Raw genomic sequence first — 23,438 nt, 5'->3', positions numbered from 1 at the left:
AACAGAAGTTCATTGTTGTAGTAAAATAGTTGCAGGAAAAATACTAGCAGCAGCTGTAGAGGTGATGGATGTTGCTAAGTCATGACCAACTTCTTTGTGACCCCAGGGACTGTAGCCTGCCAGGCTCATCTGTCCCTGGGATTTCCCAGGCAAGAATGGGAACGTGGGTTGCCATTTCCTTCTCCAGGGGATCTTCCTGACCCAGGGATCAAGCTTGCATCTTCTGCATTGGCAGGCGGGTTCCTTACCACTGAGCCACCTGGGAAACCCAGAAGGGGATGGTAGTAGCAGTATAAATCATAATAGTAATAGTAGCTGAAGTACTGGCAGTAGTAAGAGTATTAAGAAGTACCAGTACTTCTTAATACTCTTACTAAAGTACTTAAGAAGTAGTGAGACTTCCCTGGGAGTCCAGCGGTTAAGACTGCATGCTTCCACTGCAGGAGGTGAGGATTTGATCCCTGGTCAAGGAATTAAGATCCTGCATTCCTCATAGTGTAGCCAAAAAAAAAAAAGTATTAGTACTAATAGAAGCAGTAGTTGAAGTACTGGTATCGCAAGGAGCAGTGTAGTGGTGGAAGTGCTAGCTGCCCTAGTAAACAGCGGCAGCAGAAGTAGCAGAAGCAGTAGTTGGAGTGGGTGTGCGATAATAGGAGAGTGCCAAAGGATAGAGGGAAGTAAGGCTGAGAGAATTCAGCCCCTGTTAATTCTGCGGAGACAGGACATCAGGGTCTGGGTTACGGAAACCAGAAATGGAGAAGGGCCCGCAGAGACGAGATTGGAAAGAAATGAACGGGCGCAGAGCCCTGAAAATCGGTGCTAATCAAATCCTCCTAGGCTTGGCGAGAGAAGATGACTCTGTTTCAGGGACAGAGTCTTGGGGTTGTGGGCTGGGGCTGCGTCTCCCCGTCCTCCTCCCTGAGGGAGGCAGGCACAGTGTTTGTTCCCAGAAATCCCAGAGCGCTTAAGGAGGCAGGGTCATAAATGCCTCTGTCCACTGTCCTTCCTGCACACTGAGGCTGTGTGTGTGTGTGTGTGTGCATCTCCCTTGGGTCACAAAGCAGGGGGACGATGACTTCGTGGCCTCGGGAGACTTCCTGCAGCTCCAGTGGGACCAGCGCAGAGGGCTTGGCAGCTGGACTTGGTGAGGAAGCCTCAGCTTCGTGTTCCAGCGCCTCAGCTGCCAGAGGCACGAGTCAGCAGTGGGGCCTGGCCCCCACCCAGGCAGGAACTCAGCGCCCCGTGCTGATAAGGTGGGCGGGGCTTCCTGGAGAGAGCCTGAATAATCACAAGGAGGGGCGCTCTAGGGCATCTCCAGGCTCATCTGGAGGAGTGAGTGAAGACCAGTTCTTAGAATCATTCCCAGGGCTTCCATGGAAACTTCTGTGTTCTGGCAGTTTGGAAAATGATCGCATCACACTCCCTGGCCTCTGATCCCACCAAACCACAGTTTGCTCTTCAGTTTGTTCTACCTCTGGACCGTTGCTCGTGCTGTTCCCTTTGCCTGAAATGCTCTTCTCCCTTCTGCCCATCCCAATTTCTACCCATTTATAAAGCCTGTCCCAATGTCACCTCCTCCAGGAAGCCTTCCCAGATTCCCCAGCCCTTGCTCCCTGGTCAGGATTCACCTTTTCTTTTTCCTGTGCTCCCATGGCATTTGGTTTTAACTGCTGTGAGTCATTCAGTTTAACAGACATGCCCTGATTCACCACCCAGTCCCTGCCCTCAGAGAGCTTAGAGTTCTCCCGGGCAGACAGATTTTACTGCCCTACCCCAACTCCACCAGATGGGCTCAGGTCATGGGGCTGGTAGGTATGGGAGGTGTGGGTCCTCAGAAGAGGGCTCCTATGTCAATCCAGGAGGGCTTCCTGGGAGAGTGTGCAGCTTCTCTATGGCAGCTTCTCTATCTTCTCTACAACACAAACAACACAGCGGATCATTAGCACCTAGTTTGTGACCTGGCACAGAGCGGGTGCCTTTGAATGTGCTTAATTCACATTCAGCTTGATCGTGCAGCTTCACCTTACACCTTGGACAGCTTCTTGTCACCTGTGTGGAGAATATCTAGAAAGGGAGAAAACTCTTAACAGATCCTATGGTCCCTGCAGGGAGAGCCCGTGGGCAGTTCTGCACTTTTCAATCTATGAATACTCAGTGGATTCTAAGCTTGAAAAGAGGGAATCTCAGGCCACAATGAGGCGGCTTTTCTGGAAGTCTGGTCCCGAGAGAAGGGCAGATGTTCTAAATAATTTTTATTTATTCATTTTATTTTTGGCATCACTAGGTCTTCATTGCCATGTGGGCTTTTCTATAGTAGTGGTGAGCTGGGGCCACTCTTTAGCTGTGGTGTGCGGGCTTCTCATTGCAGTGGCCTCTCTTGTTGCAGAACACAGGCTCTCAGCACGTGGTCTTCAGCAGCTGCAGTATGTGGGTTTAGTAGTTGTAACTCGTGGGCTCTAGAGCACAGGTTTAGTTGCTTCACAGCATATGAAATCTTCTCGAACCAGGGATCGAACCCATGTCCTCGGCACTGGCAGACAGAGTCTTATCCACTGCACCACCAGGGAAATCCCAGATATTCTATTAATAGATAAAGCAGATACAAGGTCTCAAAAATGCCCATCAAGATCTGAGAAATCACTCTCTCAGGACACATTTCAAGATACATGCTGCATGGGATGACTTGGTTATCAAGAAAAAGCAAAAGCTGGAGTTGTCAATCCTGACCGTGCATTAAAACCATCTGGAGTGCTTTGGAAACACTGATGCCTGGTCCCCACCCCCAAACCAATTAAACAGAATCCCCACGGGTGGGGCCTGGAGTCCCCAGGTAATTTTGATGCCAGGGGTGGAGCTCCATTGCCTTAAAGTATCACTCAGCTTTCCCCGGGGGAAGAAGGCAGGGGAGTGTGAAAGCTAATAGGAGAGCCTGTTGTAAGAGAGACGGTAAAACTAAGGCAAACTGTGGACGTTAAAGGTCGACTTACGTCCAGTTATCCAAGTTTAGCTTTGCAGAACAGCTCACGGGAAGAGGCTGCTGACAGCGGAGGACAGAATACAAATTCTGGCAGCAGACGGATCCCCACTACACCATTTAGTGGGTGGGTGCCTGACTCTGGGCAAGTTACCAAACATCTCTGAGCTTCATTTTCTTCATCTGTAAAATGGGGATGATTGTAGTGCCAGTCTCAGAGGGTTGCTTTGAAAATTAATTAAACTAGAAAAAGTGTCCCGTGTTCAATAAACAGTAACTCCCAGCCCTCTGACCCAGAAGGTTCCAGACACATGAGGCATCACTGTGCAAAAGACAGTAGTTAATGTCCCTTAACACTCTTACATATTCACATTATCGCCTTTAGAGGAAGATCTCCAGCTCATAGGTAAGTCATTCCTGGGTGAGTAGCGGGCGGACTGAGTCAGGGGAAAGTTGTTTCTGTTTCTAGGGAGAAGAGCTGAGATCCTGGAAACAGTGGGAGTTTCTGCAACCCTGGGTCCTTTGATTTCACAACCGCCCTGTAGAGCCTCATCTTCCCCAAAAGATGAAGCTTGGCTTCAGGCACTATCATTTCCTCTGGCTGGACCTTCATGCCTTCATCAGACAGACAGACAGTGAGTGTGTCTCTGTGCCAGGCCCTGTGCTGAGCATGCGGGCGGAATCCTTAGTCCTCACCAAGCTCCTTGTCTGGCGGAAAGCCTGGCGTGGCTGTCAGTAACCACCACGCGATGCGTGTGCTAAGTCGCTTCTGTCGTGTCTGACTCTTTGTAACCCCCATGGACTGTAGCCTGCCTGGCTCCTCCATCTAAGGGATTCTCCAGCCAAGAATACTGGAGTGGGCTGCCATGCCCTCCTCCAGAGGATCTTCCCAACCCAAGGATCAAACCCATATCTTTTATGTCTCCTACATTGGCAGGTAGGTTCTTTACCATTAGTATCACCTGGGAAGCCCAGTACCTACCATACACAGCAGAGAAGCTGGTTAAGGCTTTGGAGGAGAGGAGCCAGGAGAAAGAGTGGTGGCCCGGGACTGCCAATGGGTTACTCTCTCCATCTTATGCTACAATTACTACTCTTGATCACAAATGCAACTGCCGTTCTAGCCTGTGCTGGCCCCCTTCCATTTAACCATCTGTAAAATGGGCTAGGGGGCCAGAGAGACGTTCATTCAGTGATCCCTGCAGTCCCTGCTTTGAAGAACTCTGTGAAACGAGTCCTGTGGCCCACATTGACGTTTTAATTAAAGATTACAGCAAGCTCTGTTTGGAAAATTTCACAACAGGCCTTGGACCCATCTGGCTTTTCCTCTGCGGGGGAGACAAGTGAAGCAATGACAGATGAGTGTCACGTGATGCAGAAAGCCCGTCCTCCTTGCTGATCTTCTTTCTCATCTTTCTTCCATCTCAGTCCAAGGCAAGGTTGCCTGGCAGGGCAAGCCCTGGGCTGGGCTCCACCTCTTCCCACAGGGCCTCAGTCTCTGCACCTCTCAAGGGAGGACGAGCCCTCCTGTGTGATGTGTTGGCAGGAGCAGAGGGCATGGACACCTGGGCTTTCCAGGGCCCACTGGAGCCTGTCCTCCTCGCTATGGGAGCTCTAAATCTGTAGCTCATAGTTGAGTCCAAGAGGCTAGCTTGGCCGGGGCTGGAAGAGTATCATTCAGTTTCTGGATACATTTGAGAGCAGCTTTGTGGCAGGAGTTGATGATCTCTATGATAAATGGGTCCCTAAATGAGTCCTTAGCTCATGAAGCTGAGAGTGTGTGGTTAGCCTTGAAAGGAAGGGAGGAGAGACGGAGGTCGGGGAGGGATGCAGCCAGCAGCCCTCTTGCCAGGCTCCCTTCCTCCTCCTCGGCTCCTTCCTTCCTTCCTTCCCATCAGCATCTGTTGAATTCTTACTGTGTGCAGGGCCCTGCTCTGGCTCAGAGACCCCAGGGATGGAGCAGCATGGTCCCTGCTCCCCAACAGACAGGAGGAGCAATCCAGTGTGATCCACGTTGTAACAGGAGGGAGGCTCTGGGGACGCAGATGTGGTTCCAACCTGACCTGGTGGGTCCAGGGTGCCAGGAAAGGCATTCTACGGATGGGAAGACTTGCAGGACAAATCCGCCAGGTAGCAAGAAGGGAGCACTCTGGCAGAGGGAACTGCAGCGGCAAAGGTTTAAAGGAGCCAAAGAAAAGCCTGGGAAAGCTTTGGGCTGGAGCGCTGGGTGCAGGGGCTGAGGGTGGTGGGGAGTGGAGAGGGCTGGCTGGAAGGGGCAGCAGGAGACAGAACCCGAATGGCCTTGAGTCTGAATGGTCTGGAGTCCCAGGTAGGGGACGTCAGACCTTGTTCTGTGGCCCCAGGGAGTCCGCGTTGGGTTTTCTCAGAGAGGATGGCTGGAGCTGAAGGGAGGAGAGTGGATTGAAGGGGCTGGAGCCAGGAGCAGGGTGCGCGTGGGAGGGCCCCATGATTGCTCAATGCTGCTTTTATTCATCCTCTTGAGGAGCACTTCTTGAGGGGCTGCTCATCCCTGTCCACAGGACCAGGCTGGCCAGCCCCTCTACAGTACACAAACTCCAGAGAAAAAGTATAGAAAGAGCGTGCCTGCTCTCGACAAAGCCTCCTTTGTGAGGAAGCCTGGGGCCGTGTTGGTGCAATGCTCTGCTGCCCTCTAGTGAAGCCTGGAGAGGCACCCCTGCAGGGTCCAGTTTAGTTCAGTCGCTCAGTCGTGTCCGACTCTTTGTGATCCCATGGACTGCAGCACGCCAGGCTTCCTTGTCCATTACCAACTCCCGGAAACTACTCAAACTCATGTTCATCGCGTCGGTGATACCATCCAAACATCTCATCCTCTGTCGTCCCCTTCTCCTCTCACTTTCAATCTTTCCCAGCATCAGGGTCTTTTCAAATGAGTCAGTTCTTTGCCTCAGGTGGAAAAAGTACTGGAGTTTCAGTTTCAGCATCAGTCCTTCCAATGAATATTTAGGACTGATTTCCTTTAGGATGGACTGGTTGGATCTCCTTGCAGTTCAAGGGACTCTCAAGAGTCTTCTCCAACACCACAGTTCAAAAGCATCATTCTTCGGTGCTTAGCTTTCTTTATAGTCCAACTGTCACATCCATACATGACTACTGGAAAAACTATAGCTTTGACTACACGGACCTTTGTTGGTAAAGTAATGTCTCTGCTTTTTAATATGCTGTCTAGGTTTGTCATAGCTTTTCTTCCAAGGAGCAAGCGTCTTTTAATTTCATGGCTGCAGTCACCATCTGCAGTGATTTTGGATCCCCTCAAAATAAAGTCTGTCACTGGTTCCATTGTTTCTCCATCTATTTGCCATAAAGTTATGGGACCAGATGCCATGATCTTAGTTTTCTGAATGTTGAGTTTTAAGTCAACTTTTTCACTCTCCTCTTTCACCTTCATCAAGAGGCTCTTTAGTTCTTCTTTGCTTTCTGCAATAAGAGTGGTGTCATCTGCATATCTGAGATTATTGACATCTTTCCTGACAATCTTGATTCCGTCTTGTGCTTCATCCAGCCTGGCATTTCACATGATGTACTCTGCATATAAGTTAAATAAGCAGGGTGACAATATACAGCCTTGATGTACTTTTTTTCCTGATTTAGAACCAGTCTGTTGTTCCACATCCAGTTCTAGGTCAGTTGTTTCTTGACCTGCATACAAATTTCTCAGGAGGCAGGTCAGGTGATCTGATATTCCTTTCTCTTTAAGAATTTTCCACAGTTTGTTGTGATCCACACAGTCAAAGGCGTTGGCATAGTCAATAAAGCAGAAGTAGATGTTTTTCTGGAACACTTTTGCTTTTTTTGATAATCCAGCGGATGTTGGCAATTTGATCTCTGGTTCCTCTGACTTTTCTAAAACCAGCTTGAACATCTGGAAGTTCACGATTCACTCATTGCTGAAGCCTGGCTTGGAGAATTTTGAGCATTACTTTACTAGCGTGTGAGATGAGTGCAATTGTGCAGTAGTTTGAGCATTCCTTGGCTTTGCCTTTCTTTGGGATTGGAATGAAAACTGACCTTTTCCAGTCCTGTGGCCACTGCTGAGTTTTCCAGATTTGCTGGCATATTGAGTGCAGCACTTTCACAGCATCATCTTTCAGGATTTGAAATAGCTCAACTGGAATTCCATCACCTCCACTAGCTTTGTTCATAGTGATGCTTCCTAAGGCCCACTTGACTTTACATTCCAGGATGTCTGGCTCTAGATGAATGATCACACCATCGTGGTTATATGGGTTGTGAAGATCTTTTTTGTACAGTTCTTCTGTGTATTCTTGCCATCTCTTCTTAATATATTCTGCTTCTGTTAGGTCCATACCATTTCTGTCCTTTATTGTGCTCATCTTTGCATGAAATGTTCCCTTGGTATCTCTGATTTTCTTGAAGAGATCTCTAGTCTTTCCCATTCTATTATTTTCTTCTATTTCTTTGAATTGATTGCTGAGGAAGGCTTTCTTATATCTTCTTGCTATTCTTTGGAACTCTGCATTCAAATGGGTATATCTTTCTCTTCTCCTTTGCCTTTAGCTTCTTTTCTTTTCTCAGATATTTGTAAAGCTTCATGAGACAACCATTTTGCCTTTTTGCATTCTTTTTCTTGGGGATGGTCTTGGACTGCAGGGTCCAGCCAGCTTTTAAAATGCTCCAAGCTTCTCTGCGTGCCTTCTGTCTATCCCTCCCTCAACCACAAGAGTCCCACTGCTCCCAAGGAAAAGGTGCAGTCTGGAAGTAGAGGACAGGCTCAAAACAGGGTGAAGAGGAGAAGGAAGACAGAGAGGGACTCAATTCCAGCTGTGGTAACAGGCAGCACCAGGGTCAATGTGGGGCTTGGGGCCCAGGTAGTGCGATTGAATTTTCTCAAGAGAATAAACACAGACGATACACGTCGGTCACAGTGTTGATGGTGGTGGAGCTGGTGGTTGCAGTGACCAATAATTATGGGCCCTACTGGTTATGCGGCTGTTGCTGATGGTAGTTCTGGTGATGATGGTGATGGGGTGATGGTGGTGGTGGTGGTGGTAATGATGACAAAGATGGAGGTAGAAAAACTGGTAGTGGTGATGGAGTGGTGGCTAATAGGGCTATAAAGCTACTAAGAACATTCTTGTATACATCTTTAGGGGGAGCGTGCACTCATTTCTATTGGGCACAGATCTAGGAGTGGAATTGCTGGGTCAGAGGACAGGCACGTGTTTAGCTTTAGTATATGTTGCCAAACATATACTAAAGCTAAGGCAATGGCACCCCACTCCAGTACTCTTGCCTGGAAAATCCCATGGACGGAGGAGCCTGGTGGGCTGCAGTCCATGGGGTCGCTAAGAGTCAGACATGACTGAGCGACTTCTCTTTCACTTTTCACTTTCATGCATTGGAGAAGGAAATGGCAACCCACTCCAGTGTTCTTGCCTGGAGAATCCCAGGGACGGAGGAGCCTGGTGGGCTGCAGTCCATGAGGTCGCTAAGAGTCGGACACGACTGAGCGACTTCTCTTTCACTTTTCACTTTCATGCATTGGAGAAGGAAATGGCAACCCACTCCAGTGTTCTTGCCTGGAGAATCCCAGGGACGGGGGAGCCTGTTGGGCTGCCATCTATGGGGTCGCTCAGAGTCGGACGCGACTTAGCAGCAGTAGTAGCAGCCAAACAGTTTTCCAAAAAGCAGTTGTTTTCACACTTTTACCTGTAACGTATAAATTCTTGGTGCTCCACATCCCAACACTTAGTATTATCTGTTTTGTTCACTAACGTATCTCAAATGCCTGGAAGCCTGGTGCATAGACGAGGCTTAATACCAATTTGCTGAATGAATGTTCAACATAAGGGTGGCAGATGCCCACTTTCACCATTAGAGCCCAGAACCAGAACTGGGCTCCTGCCTGTGGACACCGAGTGATGACCACATTCACATCCAGGTTGGGAGCTTGGGGCAAAAGACCGAGCCCTAGCTCATCACACCCTAGTGTGCACACGCCCTTAGTCTTGGCACTTTGCTCAAAATCCCTTCAGTGTGGCTCCCCTCATTCTAGTTTGAGGAGGAACAGCAGTCTGATCAAATCAACACACACTAAGATGTGAGTGGCTGAGTCTTTAACCCTTTTAAAAGCATTTGAAGGAGCAACTTGTTCACTTGCTGGATTTACGATTGAACAGGGCAACCTGCTGGAGCAGAAAGCTCAGGACTTCAAAGTTCTGAGTTCTCGGTTAAACTCTCTCAGTTCATCCATTTACAGCTGCTTTCTCATTAGACAACTTCCCCTGCCTACCTCTAGCTTCCTGTTTTTGTTTTCACTTTGAAAAACAAGGATGGTAATTCTTATCCTGTCTACCTCAATTATTCAAAACATTATAATAAATTAAGGAATTTCAGAGTAGAAAAGAATCTTAGAGCTCACCAGGGATTTGCTTTTAAATAATTCTTTACAACATAAGAATCACTTTCAGTTACGCTGGTTCATAGTAATCACGAAACTATAATCTCTTTTCATGGGTAGGAAACAGGTTGAAGGAGGAAATAACCTGCCCAGGGCTCTGTGGTTTGTTAGTTGCAGAGCTGGAGGCAGTGGCTCTTTGCTCTCTCTAATTCCCCCTCCATATCTAGCTAGTAGCCCTATAAACCCAGAAAGTCAACTGGCTCTTGCATGCATGCCTTCAGTAGTGGGGAACTCACTGCCACCCAAGATACGTCATTCGCTATTTGGGTTGCTCTGATAGTTGGCTGTCATTTATGGTATACAGATCATGTTACATTGAGAGGGGGTGATGATCAGAACTTTCATCCTAATGTTTGTTTGAGGGAAAAGGAATTAACAGAAATATTCAGAAAACAGGCAGAGAGAGCCACAATGGCAATAATTATAAACAGTCAATACCAGTTGACAGTGTCACTTTCCTGTTGGTAACCCTTCACTGGCTTCCTGATCCTCCAGGGAATGAGTCCAGATTCTTTGATGTGCCTTTCACAAGTGGGGCCCAGCTTCAATCCTCTCAGTGCCACACACATCTCCCCTCCCACCCTGGCCTTCCGGCAGGGTGTTCCTTCTGCCTAGGACACCCTCACCCACCACTCTCACCTTCCTGCTCCTCAGTTCAGTTCAGTTCAGTGGCTCAGTCGTGTCCGACTCTTTGCGACCCCATGAACCACAGCACACCAGGCCTCCCTGTCCATCACCAACTCCCAGAGTCCACCCAAACTCATGTCCATCGAGTCGATGATGCTATCCAACCATCTCATCTTCTGTTGTTCCCTTCTCTTCCTGCCCTCAATCTTTCTCAGCATCAGGGTCTTTTCCAATGAGTCAGCTCTTCGCATCAGGTGGCCAAAGTACTGGAGTTTCAGTTTCAACATCAGTCCTTTCAATGAACACCTAGGACTAATCTCCTTTAGGATGGACTGGTTGGATCTCCTTGCAGGCCAAGGGACTCTCAAGAGTCTTCTCCAACACTACAGTTCAAAAGCACCAATTCTTCAGCATTCAGCTTTCTTTATAGTCCAACTCTCACATCCATACATGACTACTGGAAAAACCATAGCCTTGACTAGATGGACCTTTGTTGGCAAAGTAATGTCTCTGCTTTTTAATATGCTGTCTAGGTTGGTCATAACTTTCCTTCCAAGGAGTAAGCGTCTTTTCATTTCATGGCTGCAATCACCATCTGCAGTGATTTTGAAGCCCAGAAAAATAAAGTCAGCCACTATTTCCACTGTTTCCCCATCTATCTGCCATGAAGTGATGGGACCAGATGCCATAATCTTAGTTTTCTGAATGTTGAGCTTTAAGCCAACTTTTCCACTCTCCTCTTTCACTTTCATCAAGAGGCTATTTAGTTCTCCTTCACTTTCTGCCATCAGGGTTCCTGCTCCTACAAGCCTCCAAATCCACCCTCCCCTTAAACCGCTACACTAGATTGTACTTACCTATTTTCCTAGCAAGATGTGAGCTCAGAAGGGGCAGGATCTATATGGGATTCTCTCGTCCTGGTGCCCTGCATGGAGACTGGCACTGAATGGGTGACTGCCCCACCTCAGCACATTCACAGACATCTCTGCTGCTCTCATCAGCCAGGCCAGGAGAGGGTTAAACAACTGCCCTGGCCTTGGAGAGGCAGGTGACCCAAAGTTTAAACCAGATGCTTCAGAGCCTTGTAGACCGCTAAACTCAGGAATTCAATCCAGCCACATCTTCCTGGAACTGGGACCTGGGCCCCTCCCATCCTTCTAGACCCCTCTCCCCTCCCTGGGCTCAGCTGGAAGCAGCTGGAACTGCTGCGGAGGGGTGAGGTGGGAAGGAAGATTACAAAAGGGAAGAAGTATGTGGAGAGAGTAGGAAGAGCCTGGTCCCATGCTCTGCTCAGACTGTGTGGCCTGGGCTGAGCCTGTCCCAGTCCCGGCCTCGGTATCCCCATCTGTGCACAGAGGAGATTGGTCTGGTGGTCCCTCCTGATGGGACTGGCCAAGGGCAAGAGATCCTCAGACTCCCGAACCCTCTAACTCCAGACTTTTCCACCACACAGGTGGGAGGTTGGGTAAATCTTTAACTAGTTAGCCCTGGGCAGGTCGAGCCTTTCCGGATGGATGATTGCCTGGGAAAGGGGGGCGATGAGAGTGGGGGATGTAAGTGTGTATAGCCAGTCCCAATGTGAAGGGGGAGGGTACTGGGGAGGGAAAAGAACGAGACTCGGGCGGAGCTAACTCCGTGTGCCAAGCAGGACATGGAGGAACGCGGGTCGCCCGACGGGTAAGTACAGATTTAGGGAGGTTCAAGAAACCGCTGGGACACGGATGGTTAACTCGAGTTGCTGCCACAGGGACCCCGCGCGGAACCTGGAGCAGGGGCCGGAGGGGCCAGAAACGCCCATCCAGGTGGTGCTCAGGTAGGTGTAGGTTGGCTCGGAGGGGTGCGGCTAGGAAGGGACTGATGGAGATTTCAGGATGGACCATCAGCCCCCTCCCCGCCTCGTCCGACCACAGGGTGCGTCCCATGAGCGCTGCCGAGCTGCGTCGAGGGGAGCAGAGCGTGCTGCACTGCTCAGGGACCCGGACTCTGCAGGTGAGGACTTCCACACCACGCCCCCCCCCCCCAAAAAAAACCACCTTCGGGGAACACGCCAGGTCCCTCCAGGTCAATTTCCCCCAGGCCCCGCCCTCCCCGAGGCGAGCTCCGCCTCCCCAGGGTGCCCCGGCCTCTTCTCTACGGCCCCCTTCCCCAGGTGAGCCCCCCGGGCGGGGGCCCGGACGTGGCTTTCCGCTTCGGCGCGGTGCTGGACGGAGCGAGCACCCAAGATGACGTGTTCCGTGCGTGCGGCGTGCGGCGTCTGGGCGAGCTGGCGCTGCGCGGGTGAGTGAGGCCGCGGGCGCTGCTACCGCGCACGGCCCCGCCCCCGGCCCCCCTCCCTCCCTTCTCCCCCGACCCAGCCACGCACCAGCCTCTGTACAGCCACACTCCTGCGGCCCGCAGCTTCTCCTGCACGGTCTTTACCTTCGGCCAGACCGGCTCCGGGAAGACCTACACCCTGACCGGACCTCCTCCCCAGGTGAGCCGAGCTCTAGCAGAGCCCCCGGGGGTCAGGGATGGGTGGGCGAGAAGCCTTGCGGAGCGCAGACTCCCAGAGGGAAAGGAATTGGACGATGCAGCCCAGCTCCATTTATTTTCAGGCGAGGAAAGATCAGGGAAGGTAGAGGGTCTCGGCCAATCCAGAGCACCTGGGTTCAGGTGTCCCCTTCCTAGCTCTCAGGTTTTTCATCTGTAAAATGAAAGAGATAGCACTGACTGAGAATTAAATGAGATGTGGGTATGGGAACTTGGCACAGTGTTCTGTTGCTGCTGTCTGGTCAGTCGTGTCCGACTCTGTGCGACCTCATAGACGGCAGCCCACCAGGCTCCCCCTTCCCTGGGATTCTCCAGGCAAGAACACTGGAGTGGGTTGCCATTTCCTTCTCCAGTGCATGAAAGTGAAAAGTGAAAGAGAAGTCGCTCTGTCGTGTCTGACTCTTAGCGACCTCATGGACTGCAGCCTACCAGGCTCCTCTGTCCATGGGATTTTCCAGGCAAGAGTACTGGAGTGGGGTGCCATTGCCTTCTCCCAGCACAGTGCTCTACAAAGAGTAATTATAACGGTGGTGGTGATGGTGGTAGCCCAGCCCCAGGCTCAGCTGTTTCTGCTCCCAGGGAGAGGGGGTGCCTGTACCCCCCAGCCTGGCTGGCATCATGCAGAGGACCTTCACCTGGCTGTTAGACCGCGTGCAGCACCTGGATGTTCCTGTCACTCTCCATGCTTCTTACCTGGAGATCTACAATGAGCAGGTGGGGGACTGGGATGGCTAGGAAGACAGCCCATAAGGAAAGGGAGGCATTTCTTTCCAAGGAAACTGGAAATAGAATAGGTGGGGGTTTGTCGACCATAAGGTCTGAGGGTGGATGAAACAAGGACTCAGGCCCCTCCCTCACCCTCCACCTTCCTCTTTCAGATTCGGGACTTGCTGAGTCTGGGGGCTCCCCGGCCCCTCCCTGTTCGCTGGAACAAGACCCGGGGCTTCTATGTGGAGCAGCTGCGGGTGGTGGAGTTTGGGAGCCTGGGGGCCCTCATGGAACTTCTGCAAATGGGTGCGTGCTACTTCAAGCTGCTTTGGGATACGTGGGACGCAAGTTTTTTACCTGTTCACCCAGTGCCTTCAGGGCCCCACGCTGGAGCTGTGGGTTCAGAGATGACCCCTGTGGGAGAAAAGGGCCAGCAAACCAACAGTTCAGATACAAACCAAGGGTGCCCCCCACTCCTACCCCTCAGGCCTGCTGATACTGCCTTCTAGACTCTTCCCACCCTTCTCTGCAGCACTGGGCTTCTGCCTCGGTCAAGCCTCAATTGTACCTCCTGGAGGGATCCCCCCCTTCAAGTGCATGCTTCTCCATCAAACAAAGCAAACCACATCCCTATCCCTTTCCAGACCTTTCCAGAACCGTGAGAGTAAAGGTCATACTTCTTGCATACTCAATAGCTAAGTTGTGTCCAACTCTTTGTGACCCCATGGACTGTATCCCTCCAGGCTCCTCTGTCCATGGGATTATCCCAGCAAGAATATTTCCTCCTTCAGGGGATCTTCCCGAACCTAGGGATCGAACACGTGAATCCTGCATTGGCAGGTGGATTCTTTACCACCGAGCCACCTGGGAAGCCCTAGCCTAAAGGCTCTTCTGTTTTGGTCTCATGCATCCATTCATCAGCTATTTATTGAGCACCCGCTGTGGCCAGTCTCGGGGTTCCGGCTGAGCGTTGTGGCATACCTCGCAGTTGATCTCTCTGCCTGAGTTTCTCTCTATTCACACAGCAATGGAGAGATGTTGATATTAATAAAATGTGAATCAGACTGACATTCTTCCCCTCAGTTCTCTCCAGTCCCCTTTCACCTGTTCAAGCTAGAACCCAATTCAACACCCATCATTCCACTCCTGCCTCTGTGCCTTTGCACCAGCTGACCCCTCAGGTATCAGGATGTCTTCACTCCTTTTTTATTCATTGGTGACAACTTGCTCTTCCTACCACATCCAACTCTAGGATGTTTTTCCTCTCTAGGTCTTAGCCGTCGAAGGAGCTCCGCTCACACCCTGAACCAGGCCTCCAGCCGAAGCCATGCTCTGCTCACACTCTACATCAGCCACCAAACTGTGAGTGCCTCAGCTTGGAAAGGAGCGGCCCAGGGCCACCCAGCAAGGGTCTGCCTCTAGATGTATAAACCAACTTGGGCGTGCATGGGAGGTAAGAGTGGAAACCCTTGGCCCTGTGATTTTGATGATGACAGCCCCTCCCAAGTCCCCATGGAGCCCTGATCCTCCAGCCCCAGCAGATGCCTCCTGTGGACACCGGGGAACTCCCTGCTGGGGGGAAGCTGTGCTTTGTAGACCTGGCCGGCAGTGAGAAGGTGGTGGCCACAGGATCCCGTGGGGAGCTGATGCTTGAGGCCAACAGCATCAACCGCAGCCTGCTGGCCCTGGGTGAGATCTGAGTGGACTGACTGCCCGAGTCCTTCCTCTGTGCCTCGCCCACAGCCATCCACAGTGGGGAAGCCAGGGGAGTAATTGGGAATGGAGGAGAGTTAAAGAGCTATGATCCAGCAGCCACAGGCCTCCCTGGGGCCTCAGCTTGCTGGTGTCTCATGCTTTCTCTCATAGAACTTTGTGGATCTATAAACGCTGAGGATACAGTTGAATTCTAATGGGGGGGGCGGGGGGGCGGGTAGAAACACACTCAGTGCAGAGTGTGAGCCCTCAGACATTCAACTTGACCCTTGTTGTATTTGGGAAGACTGAGGCCCAGGGAGGAGAAGGGCACTAACCTATCTTCCCATCTCCCCATCCCCCAGGTCATTGGCCTTGAGGTCTCTAATAGCTGGGACCTACCTTGGCCTTCCTCTCGGCGTGTGTGGGGAGATGTGTAGGAAACATCTCTTCATTCAGTCCATTTGTCAGACATTACCTAAGTCCCTTTGCCAGGCCCTTTGGTGGGCATTAGGGATCAAGGTGGGAGCCCTAGTCTGGTGGCCAAGCAGTCTGAATGGGTAATGAGATCATATGGAAAGAGACACCCTAGAGACATACAAACCTGGTGAAGACCTAGCTCTGCAGTGTACCAACTGGGTGGCCTTGGACATGGAGGGTGACCATGCTTTCCCCACCCAGGTCACTGCATCTCGCTGCTGCTGGACCCTCAGCGGAAGCAGAGCCACATCCCCTTCCGGGACAGCAAGCTCACCAAGCTGCTGGCAGATTCGCTAGGGGGGCATGGGGTCACCCTCATGGTATCCACGGGAGGCTGGGAGGGAGGGCTGGGTCCTGAGGGAGGGCTCCCAGAGACGGGCACTCAGGGGCAGTCCTCCCCAGGTGGCCTGCGTGTCCCCCTCAGCCCAGTGCCTTCCCGAGACCCTCAGCACCCTGCGATATGCAAGCCGAGCTCAGCGGGTCACCACTCGGCCACAGGCCCCCAGGGTGAGTGGAGAGAGCCACAGGCAGAGCAGAGGGACAGGCAGGGGAGGTGGTGGGCACCATCCAACAGCTGGAGACTGAGTCAGTGCCACGGTTGAAGTCTGAGACTGAGTCAGAGCAGGGATCAGGGTTGAAATCTTGATGATGGGGTTATGCTTGGGCAGGGTGGGGTTGCAGTCAGGGTTAGGGTAGGTTTAGGCTTGGAGTCTGATTCAGGACATGCTTCAGAGTCTAGCCAACATCCTAGCTGGTATCGTGACTAAGTCTGAGTTAAGTTGGAGTCTGAGGTGGGGTCTTATTTGGGGTCAGAATCTGGACCAAGTTTGGACAGAAGTGAGTTTGGGGTTGGACAGGGAGCAGTTTAGAGCAGGCTTTCCAGGGAGACAGCCGAGGCCACATGGCACTTTGCTGCCATTAGGACAAGGTGTCCCCGCCAAGTATATGTAACCCTGGGCCAGGATTCCAAGTGGGCAAGTGGAGCCTGGGCTGGATTTTAGGCTCCATTTACTCCCCTACCCCAGACCGCCTTGTGCAGTGCGAAACCTGTGCAACCGTAGATGGCAGCCCTGGCCTCTTTCTCTGCAGCCCCCCAAGGCAAAGCTGCCCCAGCACCTGGAGACTGAGCTATTGCAGCTGCAGGAGGAGAACCTTCACCTGCGATCCCAACTGGGCCAAATGGACCCCAAGGGTATGAGCTCCCTGGGGTGGGGGTGAAATGAGGATCGGCTCTGGGGCTCCTGGGGTTCTAGCTGCCTCCCTCTTCCTTGCAGCCTCTGGACTCAGTGGGGCCCGGGCGGCCTGGGCTCAGCGGAACCTCTACGGGATGCTGCAGGAGTTCATGCTGGAGAATGAGAGGCTCAGGTAGACTCCCCTAGCCCGGACTCTGTGGCCCACCCCTCACTGCGGGGCCCCCTCTGCCAAGATGTCTCCCCTCTCTGGTCCCCCCCGCCGCCCCCTGCCCCCCGCCGGTTCCTCTTCTGTCCCCGCCTGCCTCCTGGGGCTCATACTGTGCTGCAGTGAGGAGGAGTTGACTGATGCCCCCGCCGGCCCTGCCTCCCAGGAAAGAGAAGAAGCAGCTGCAGAGCAGCCGGGACCTGGCCCATGGCGAGCAGCGCATCCTGGCCCAACAGGTCCGCGAGCTGGAGCGGTGAGCGCGGCTGCCGGCTGAGACCAGCCTTCAGGATGGAGGGCAGGTGGGAAAGGGGGTGGCTCAGCCAGATCTGCCCTCTGGATCCAGACCCCCAGGGCTTAGACCCCAGCTCTGCCACCAGCTGTGTGACCTTGGGTGAGTCCGTTAACCTCTCACTGCCTGGATTTTCCTTCTGTAAAACGGAGGCGATACAGTGCCTGCCTCCCGGGATTGTCCTAAAGACTGGATGGCGTGAATTCATATGTAAAGATCTGAAAACAGTGCCCGGCATGTAGTTCGGGCTCCACGAGCGTTTGTTAAAAGCAGGACTTGGGTGCCAGGCTGGTGGTAGCTTTGAGGGCTCAAGGCAGACAGAGCCCACCCTTCTTTCCAGGCGTCTCCTCTCTGCCTGCTACCTTCAGCAGCCAGGCCCTGGCCCCACCCCACCATGTCCCTGTGTGATGGTGCCACCTCTCCTGTGCCACGTGAGTCTCTGCCCAGCCCGGGGAAGGGAGAGGCAGGGACATCACGGAGCCCCTGACATGACCTCTTGCAGGCCCCGCCACTCCTCTGCCCCCGCTGCCAACTCTGCCCCCTGTGCCGTGCACCGCTGGCCCACTGGGCCTGCCCACGGAGGGAACTCCACCTGCCCCAGGTAGGAAAGGCCGAGGTGGAAGGAGGGAAGGCCAGGGAGAACTGGAGACCTGGAGCTAGGGGTCTGTAGTCTGGAAGGCTCCAGAACTGTGGGGACTCCAGGGTCCTGGGCTGGGTCACGGCAGGAAGTGGCTGGCTTTGGGTTCTCTCTGCCCGGGGTTCGAAATAGCTGTTAACCTCTCCTCGCCCTCGGTCCTCCCCATTCTACCTTCTTTTGGGAACTTACTCTGCTGTTGGCTTATTCATTTATTCACTTACACATTACTCATTTATGCACTGAATGAATGAGTCAATGAATGTATTTACTTAATGAGTGAGTATTCACTTATTCAGTAACTCTCCCCTAAACTCCTTGCTTTGTGGCAGCCCCTGTTCTGGGCACTGAGGATTCACAGAGCAGACGTGGTTCCGGCCCTTGTGGAGTGCCTAGTCTCCAGAGAGGACTTCACAAGGGCCACCCACTGCCCACAGGAAAAGGGACCCCCAGCCCTTTATGCTCACCAGACATTCTTAGTGCCCCCTAGGGCAGGCCTGGCAGGGAGCGTGGTATCATGATCAGCCCCAGGGAAGTGGGGCACAGACCCAGGGCTGAGATCACCCAGCCCTGTGGACTCTGGTCTTTCCTGCAGGTGTTTGGCTCTAAGGCCCCAGGTGACTGGCCCCTGTCCGCCCGGCCCCCGCCCTGGGCACCCCCATGCTGCCCTAGCTCTGCCAAGTGCTCGAGAGAGAGGTGAGCCCAGCCCTAGGGCACTGGGGGATAGGGGATTAGGGGAAAGGCCGGGGAAACTGAAGGCTCACTTCCCACCACCCAACTCCCCTGGCCCAGGAGTCGCAGTGAGTGGACTCAGACCCAGGTTCTGGCGGAGATGCTGACCAAGGAGAAAGTGATGCCCTCTGCACCTCCCCTGCCCGCGGGGCCGGTAAACGCATCACCAGTGCTGAGAGGTGAAGAAGGGCGCGAGAGGAGGGCTGTTAGCGTTCTCTGTGATCTTGGGCCGGAACTCACCTCCAAACCTTAGTCTTCCCATTTCTGAAATAGGGGGCGGATTAAGTGGTGAGAGTCTATGATCTTTCTATTTCTCAAACCTAGAATTCTCTCCCAGATGTATTCTGGGGCCCGTGGTGTGCATGGCAGATTGAGCTGGGAGGGCCATCTGAGACTTCCCCAGAGGCTGCTGGGACCCTGATGGGCCTGGGTGGGCAAGGCCCAAGGAGGTGATGGCCTCAAGCCGCACCATGTGCCCTTTAGGTGGGGCTGCAGTTCCAAACCTGGCCCGGAGACTGGAGGCCCTCAGAGACCAAATTGGCACCTCCCTGCGACGTGGCCGGAGCCAGCCACCCCCTCGCTGAGGGCACACGGAGCCCTAGCCAGGCCCTCCGTGCCTGTGTGGGCAGCGTGGGAACCCAGGAGACCTTCATGTGGCCTTGGGCTGGGCTCTGCATGCTGGGTTTCAGTCTCTCCATCTGTTCAATGGCGTAGCAGCTGCTGCTCCAGTCTGCAGCTGGCCTGGGCAGAGACCAGGCCTGGGCGTGGGGGCTGATGGGGCAGACTGGGGATGCAAAGGGTGGGTGCCACCCCAGACTTGGAGAAATGAGACTGGATTCAGGAGAAACCAGGCCACAAGTGATGAAGTATATGAATAAAGAGAGACATCAGCTCCAGGTCTGGTTGGTCTTATCTTCTGACTAGTCAGGCTCTGGCCCTTGGGAGAAACCCAGAGAGGAGGGGTTCTTAGGGGAGGGGTCCTGAGGAAGAGGAGGCCAGGACTCCAGGCAGGGATGACTGTCCCCTTCCCCTTCAGATCAGGAATATTTCAGGTTCTCCTGAAATAGAGGAGAACCCCCTTTAATGTGTTGCTCAGTTACTCAGTTGTGTCTGGCTCTTCGGGACCCCATGGACTACAGCACGCCAGGCTTCCCATCCTTCACCATCTCCCGGAGTTTGCTCAAACTCATGTCCGTTGAGTCAATGATGCCCTCCAACCATCTCATCCTCTATTACTCCTTTCTCCTCATGCTCTCAATCTTTCCCAACATCAGGGTCTTTTCCAGTGACTCGGCTCTTCGCATCAGGTGGCCAAAATACTGGAGCTTCAGCTTCAGCATCAGTCCTTCCTTGAATATTCAGGGTTGAAATCATAGGGAGTGCAGCGTGTAGCATAAGTCCTTTTGGAGGAGGTTGTCATTAGCCCTACCCTTAGAGCCCCTGGGTGGGCGATCCATAAATTGGAGAACAATTTTAGTTACTGTACACATTTTAATTGAGCAACTACTGTGTACCACTTGGCAGGCATGGGGAGAGGGAGTGGTGAGCATCTCCATGAAGGAGGCCTGGGGGAGACTGCTCTGGCCTTGAGCTGGGGCAGGTGGTGGGCTGAGGGGCTCGCACGCTCTGTGCCAGCTGCGTGTGTCCTGGTACCGCATCACAGGGCCTGACTTCTGAAGCTGCAGATCTGCTCTGAGCCCCTGGGCAAGGCCCGCACCCTCCCGGGACCACTTCCTGGTTTTCAGTCCTCTTGACATGGCTCCCTGTCCTGTTGATCTCTAGTGAGGGGCAAGGAGATTAGGAATATCATGATTCTGGCACATGCCCAGTAGGATGCTGTGGGTCCACAGTTAGAGGTAAGTCCAGATATGACTTGTGAAATTGGGGGCGTGAGTGGGAGGACCCCACTACAGAAAGAGCCACGAGGCTAACCCTAAGTCTCCCATTTTATGGTTAGGGAAACTGAGACCCCACGTGGCTCATCCCGTTGTTTGTTCATACATTCACTCACTCATTCAGTAAACACCACTGGCATCACCTGTAAATCAAGGTGGCAAAGAAGACTGACAGGGACAAGCTGGCTCTGCCCAGGGAGCTCACAGTCTGGTGGGGGGCAGACAGTAAGCATTTACAACCTCACACGCACGCTTTGATGGGAGAAACCCGGAGTGCTGGAGGCACAGAGGGTCACCCAGTCAGAAATCATCAGGGAAGGTTTGCCAAGCAGAGTCATGATTAAGGGTGAATGGCAGTTGGCCCAGGGCAGGTGGGGGTGAGGAGCGGGCTGCAGCGCCAAAGGTTCAGAATTCCAAAGCTTTCCAAGACCATTCTAGAAGTGCGTGGCCTCAGCCACTTTGGGAGTTGGGGTCTGTCCCAAGGGCAAAGGGGAACCACGGAAGGGTCTTGAGTAGCTACCAGCTTCGAGGTGCCTTTAGATCATGCTGGCCACTGTGGCAGGCGCACTGACTGGTAAGCGTGAACTGGAGGAGGGAGACCGATGAGATGACCGGTGTAGGGAGAGGTGAGACACCTCAACCAGTGGCACCTGAGCCCTGCTCGGGCTGGCAGCCCCTGAGACCTGGGCACTGGACACTGGGCTCAGGCAAGACCCCAGGCAGGCCAGCCTCAGCCACGGGCTCGGGGAGCACTTGGGGAGAGGGATACTGAGGCCAGAGGACAAGCTAGGGAGCCACTGGAGAGAATCAGGACTGGGGACACCCTGGGGAGGTGTCATAGCCATCATCCGCCACAGTGTTCAGACCTGCTCATAGGCCTGGTCCGAGAAAAGTCAAGAAAATCAAGTCCGATTGCTCCCATCCCACTCCCCAGCACAAGACCAAGCAAGGAAAGAGCCAATACACTTGTACCCACCAGTGTGGAAAGTAGCCCAGGTAACGTTCCATAGTTATGCCCTCTTTGTCCCATGGAAGTACGGACCCAAAGATAAGAAAGCAGGGTGCCTCTCAGCTATGCTTGTGTGTGCAGTGTGGCCTGGGGTGGGCCTCGCTGAGCCTCTGCATTGCAGGGCTTCTGACTCCTGAGGCTCTGTCTGGAGAGCTGGTCCCTGAGGCTGGGGCCGGCAGGGTCAGCCCAAGCTGGAGACGACAGCAGCCAGGTATTGAAAGGCAAGACCTGTGACTGAGAAGAGAGGTGTTTGTAGAAGGTTAGAGTCCACGGAGGCAGAACCCAGGGAGGTGGGGTGATGGCCGTACACCACAGACCCTGGGCCAGGCAGGGTGGCTGGAGTTCAGTCCATAGATGGAGTAACATAAGTTCAAGTCTCAGTGTCATCACTTACCGTGAGTGGTCCTGGGCAGGTGTCTTAACTGCTTTGAGCCCAAGTCACCCCATCTGCAGAACAGATACAAGAATAGTAGTAGCCCCTCACGGGTCAGTCATGGGGATTAAATCCACTGACACGTGGAAAGATTGCAGCACAGGGCTTTGTCTGCTGTGGACAATTTAGCCAAAAGCTGCTTTCAGTCAGTGTGACGATCTGATGCAATTGACAATCTGGGTTCCAAAAAATTTTACTTAACAAATTGAGAAACCACTTTGGGCCGGCATTGAGGAGCCTTACTGTTAACAATAAGGAGCATAAGAAGCCTTACTCTTAACACAGACAAGAAACAAGAAAATGGGCAAAACAGATGGGACGTCAGATAGTGATAAAGGCTGTGGAGCAAAAGAGAGGAGGGAGGTCCATGGGTCAGGGCGGGTGCAATTCTGAAACAGGGGCGTTAAGAAGGGTCTCACGCAGGTGACATTTTTGCAGAGATGTGAAGGGTGGAAGGAGGGGGAGCCTAATAATCGCCGTAAAGCCACTTGTTTCTGCTCTAGATGGTTTTGACGCTGCATCAGCTTGTGTGGCTCGGCAGGTTTGAGCCGGGACTCTTCCACTCCCCAGGTTCCTTATCTCACTTACTGTATGTGCCCCTGCTTGCTGGGAGGTCTCTAGCCTCAGGCAGAGGAGGCCCCTGGAACTGAGCGTGAAAGTTTTCCTTGGCAGCCTTGGGAAGCATGGACAGGACCACCCAGGGGGACCCTGGCTGTGGCCGGTTCATTCTTGTTTGGACAATTTCTTCCCCCGCTGGAGCCAGCCACGATTTTCAAGTTTCCTGGTTCCAGTTCAGCAAAATCCCTACTTACTTTCCCAGAGATAGATACAGGACTGAAGGCGATGAGTCCTCACTACCCCCATGTCATATACCGTGTGTCTACCTCCCTCTCAGCATCCTTACTCAAGAATTGCAGCTTGTCCAGAGTCCCTAACCCTGGAGGAAGTCCGCAGGATCCCAGGATTGTCATTACTCAGAACTGTAGATCCCACAGGACACTCCTGACTTTCCCCAGAATTTTGGAATTGGGGGATGTTCTTTGGCCCCCATGACATAGGGTAGCAGTTCTCCAGAACTGTCAAACTTAGAAGACAGTCTCTGATACATTAGAACCAGGACAGCTATTAGAAATCCTGAAGCGCTGTGGGAATTTCCCAGAATTCCAAATCCGTAGAAGAGCTCTTGGAAACTGTAAAACTTTGTGTAGCAGTTGGGAGGGGTTCTCTGGAATCTCTGGCTAGGCGTGGGGGTGTTTACCAGTGCTTGGAAGGCCATCCGGGAGTTTCTAGAATGGTGTCAAATCCAGAGATCAACCTCATGTCTGGAGCCCTGATCCAGTTCTCCAGATCCCTGGGGACTCTAACCATCAGCCGGTGCAGAATGGGCAGCATGGTGAAAACATTACAGTAGGAGGAGAGAAACTTCAGGAAAAGCACTCATGTGGGTGCTTGGGTTCAAAAGGTTATGAGGTTTCATCTCAGTGACCAACCCCAAGGTGGACCAGAAGAGGTGGAGAGAACACGAGAGCTTGTGAAGATCTACCTGCTGAGAACTTCTCACCCCCATCCCCTCTCTGT

The 23,438-nt window shown here is 52.8% G+C and overlaps 1 protein-coding gene across 3 annotated transcripts; it reads left to right on the top strand.

The window, feature by feature from the left end:
* Positions 1–11,696: 11,696 nt before the first annotated feature.
* Positions 11,697–19,419, top strand: KIF12 (kinesin family member 12). 3 transcript variants are annotated; one of them, XM_003586439.6, is made up of 19 exons: positions 11,697–11,738; positions 11,809–11,874; positions 11,972–12,050; positions 12,211–12,338; positions 12,459–12,534; positions 13,170–13,304; positions 13,469–13,604; positions 14,569–14,660; positions 14,831–14,987; positions 15,672–15,790; positions 15,873–15,977; positions 16,560–16,662; positions 16,745–16,835; positions 17,035–17,121; positions 17,498–17,588; positions 17,660–17,758; positions 18,387–18,487; positions 18,584–18,702; positions 19,007–19,419. In XM_003586439.6, the coding sequence occupies exons 1-19, from the start codon at positions 11,713–11,715 to the stop codon at positions 19,105–19,107; spliced, it is 1,911 nt and encodes a 636-aa protein (XP_003586487.3). In that variant the 5' UTR covers positions 11,697–11,712; the 3' UTR covers positions 19,108–19,419. The 3 variants fall into 3 exon arrangements, with proteins under 3 accessions (XP_003586487.3, XP_015328200.2, XP_015328202.2); XM_015472714.3 differs by having other exon boundaries at positions 14,795–14,987; XM_015472716.3 differs by lacking the exon at positions 17,660–17,758 and having other exon boundaries at positions 14,795–14,987.
* The last annotated feature ends 4,019 nt before the right edge of the window (positions 19,420–23,438 follow it).

The sequence above is a fragment of the Bos taurus genome, chromosome 8, assembly GCF_002263795.3.
Source record: "Bos taurus isolate L1 Dominette 01449 registration number 42190680 breed Hereford chromosome 8, ARS-UCD2.0, whole genome shotgun sequence".
In the NCBI taxonomy this organism is placed as follows: domain Eukaryota; kingdom Metazoa; phylum Chordata; class Mammalia; order Artiodactyla; family Bovidae; genus Bos; species Bos taurus.
This window is presented reverse-complemented; position numbering and strand designations above follow the sequence as displayed.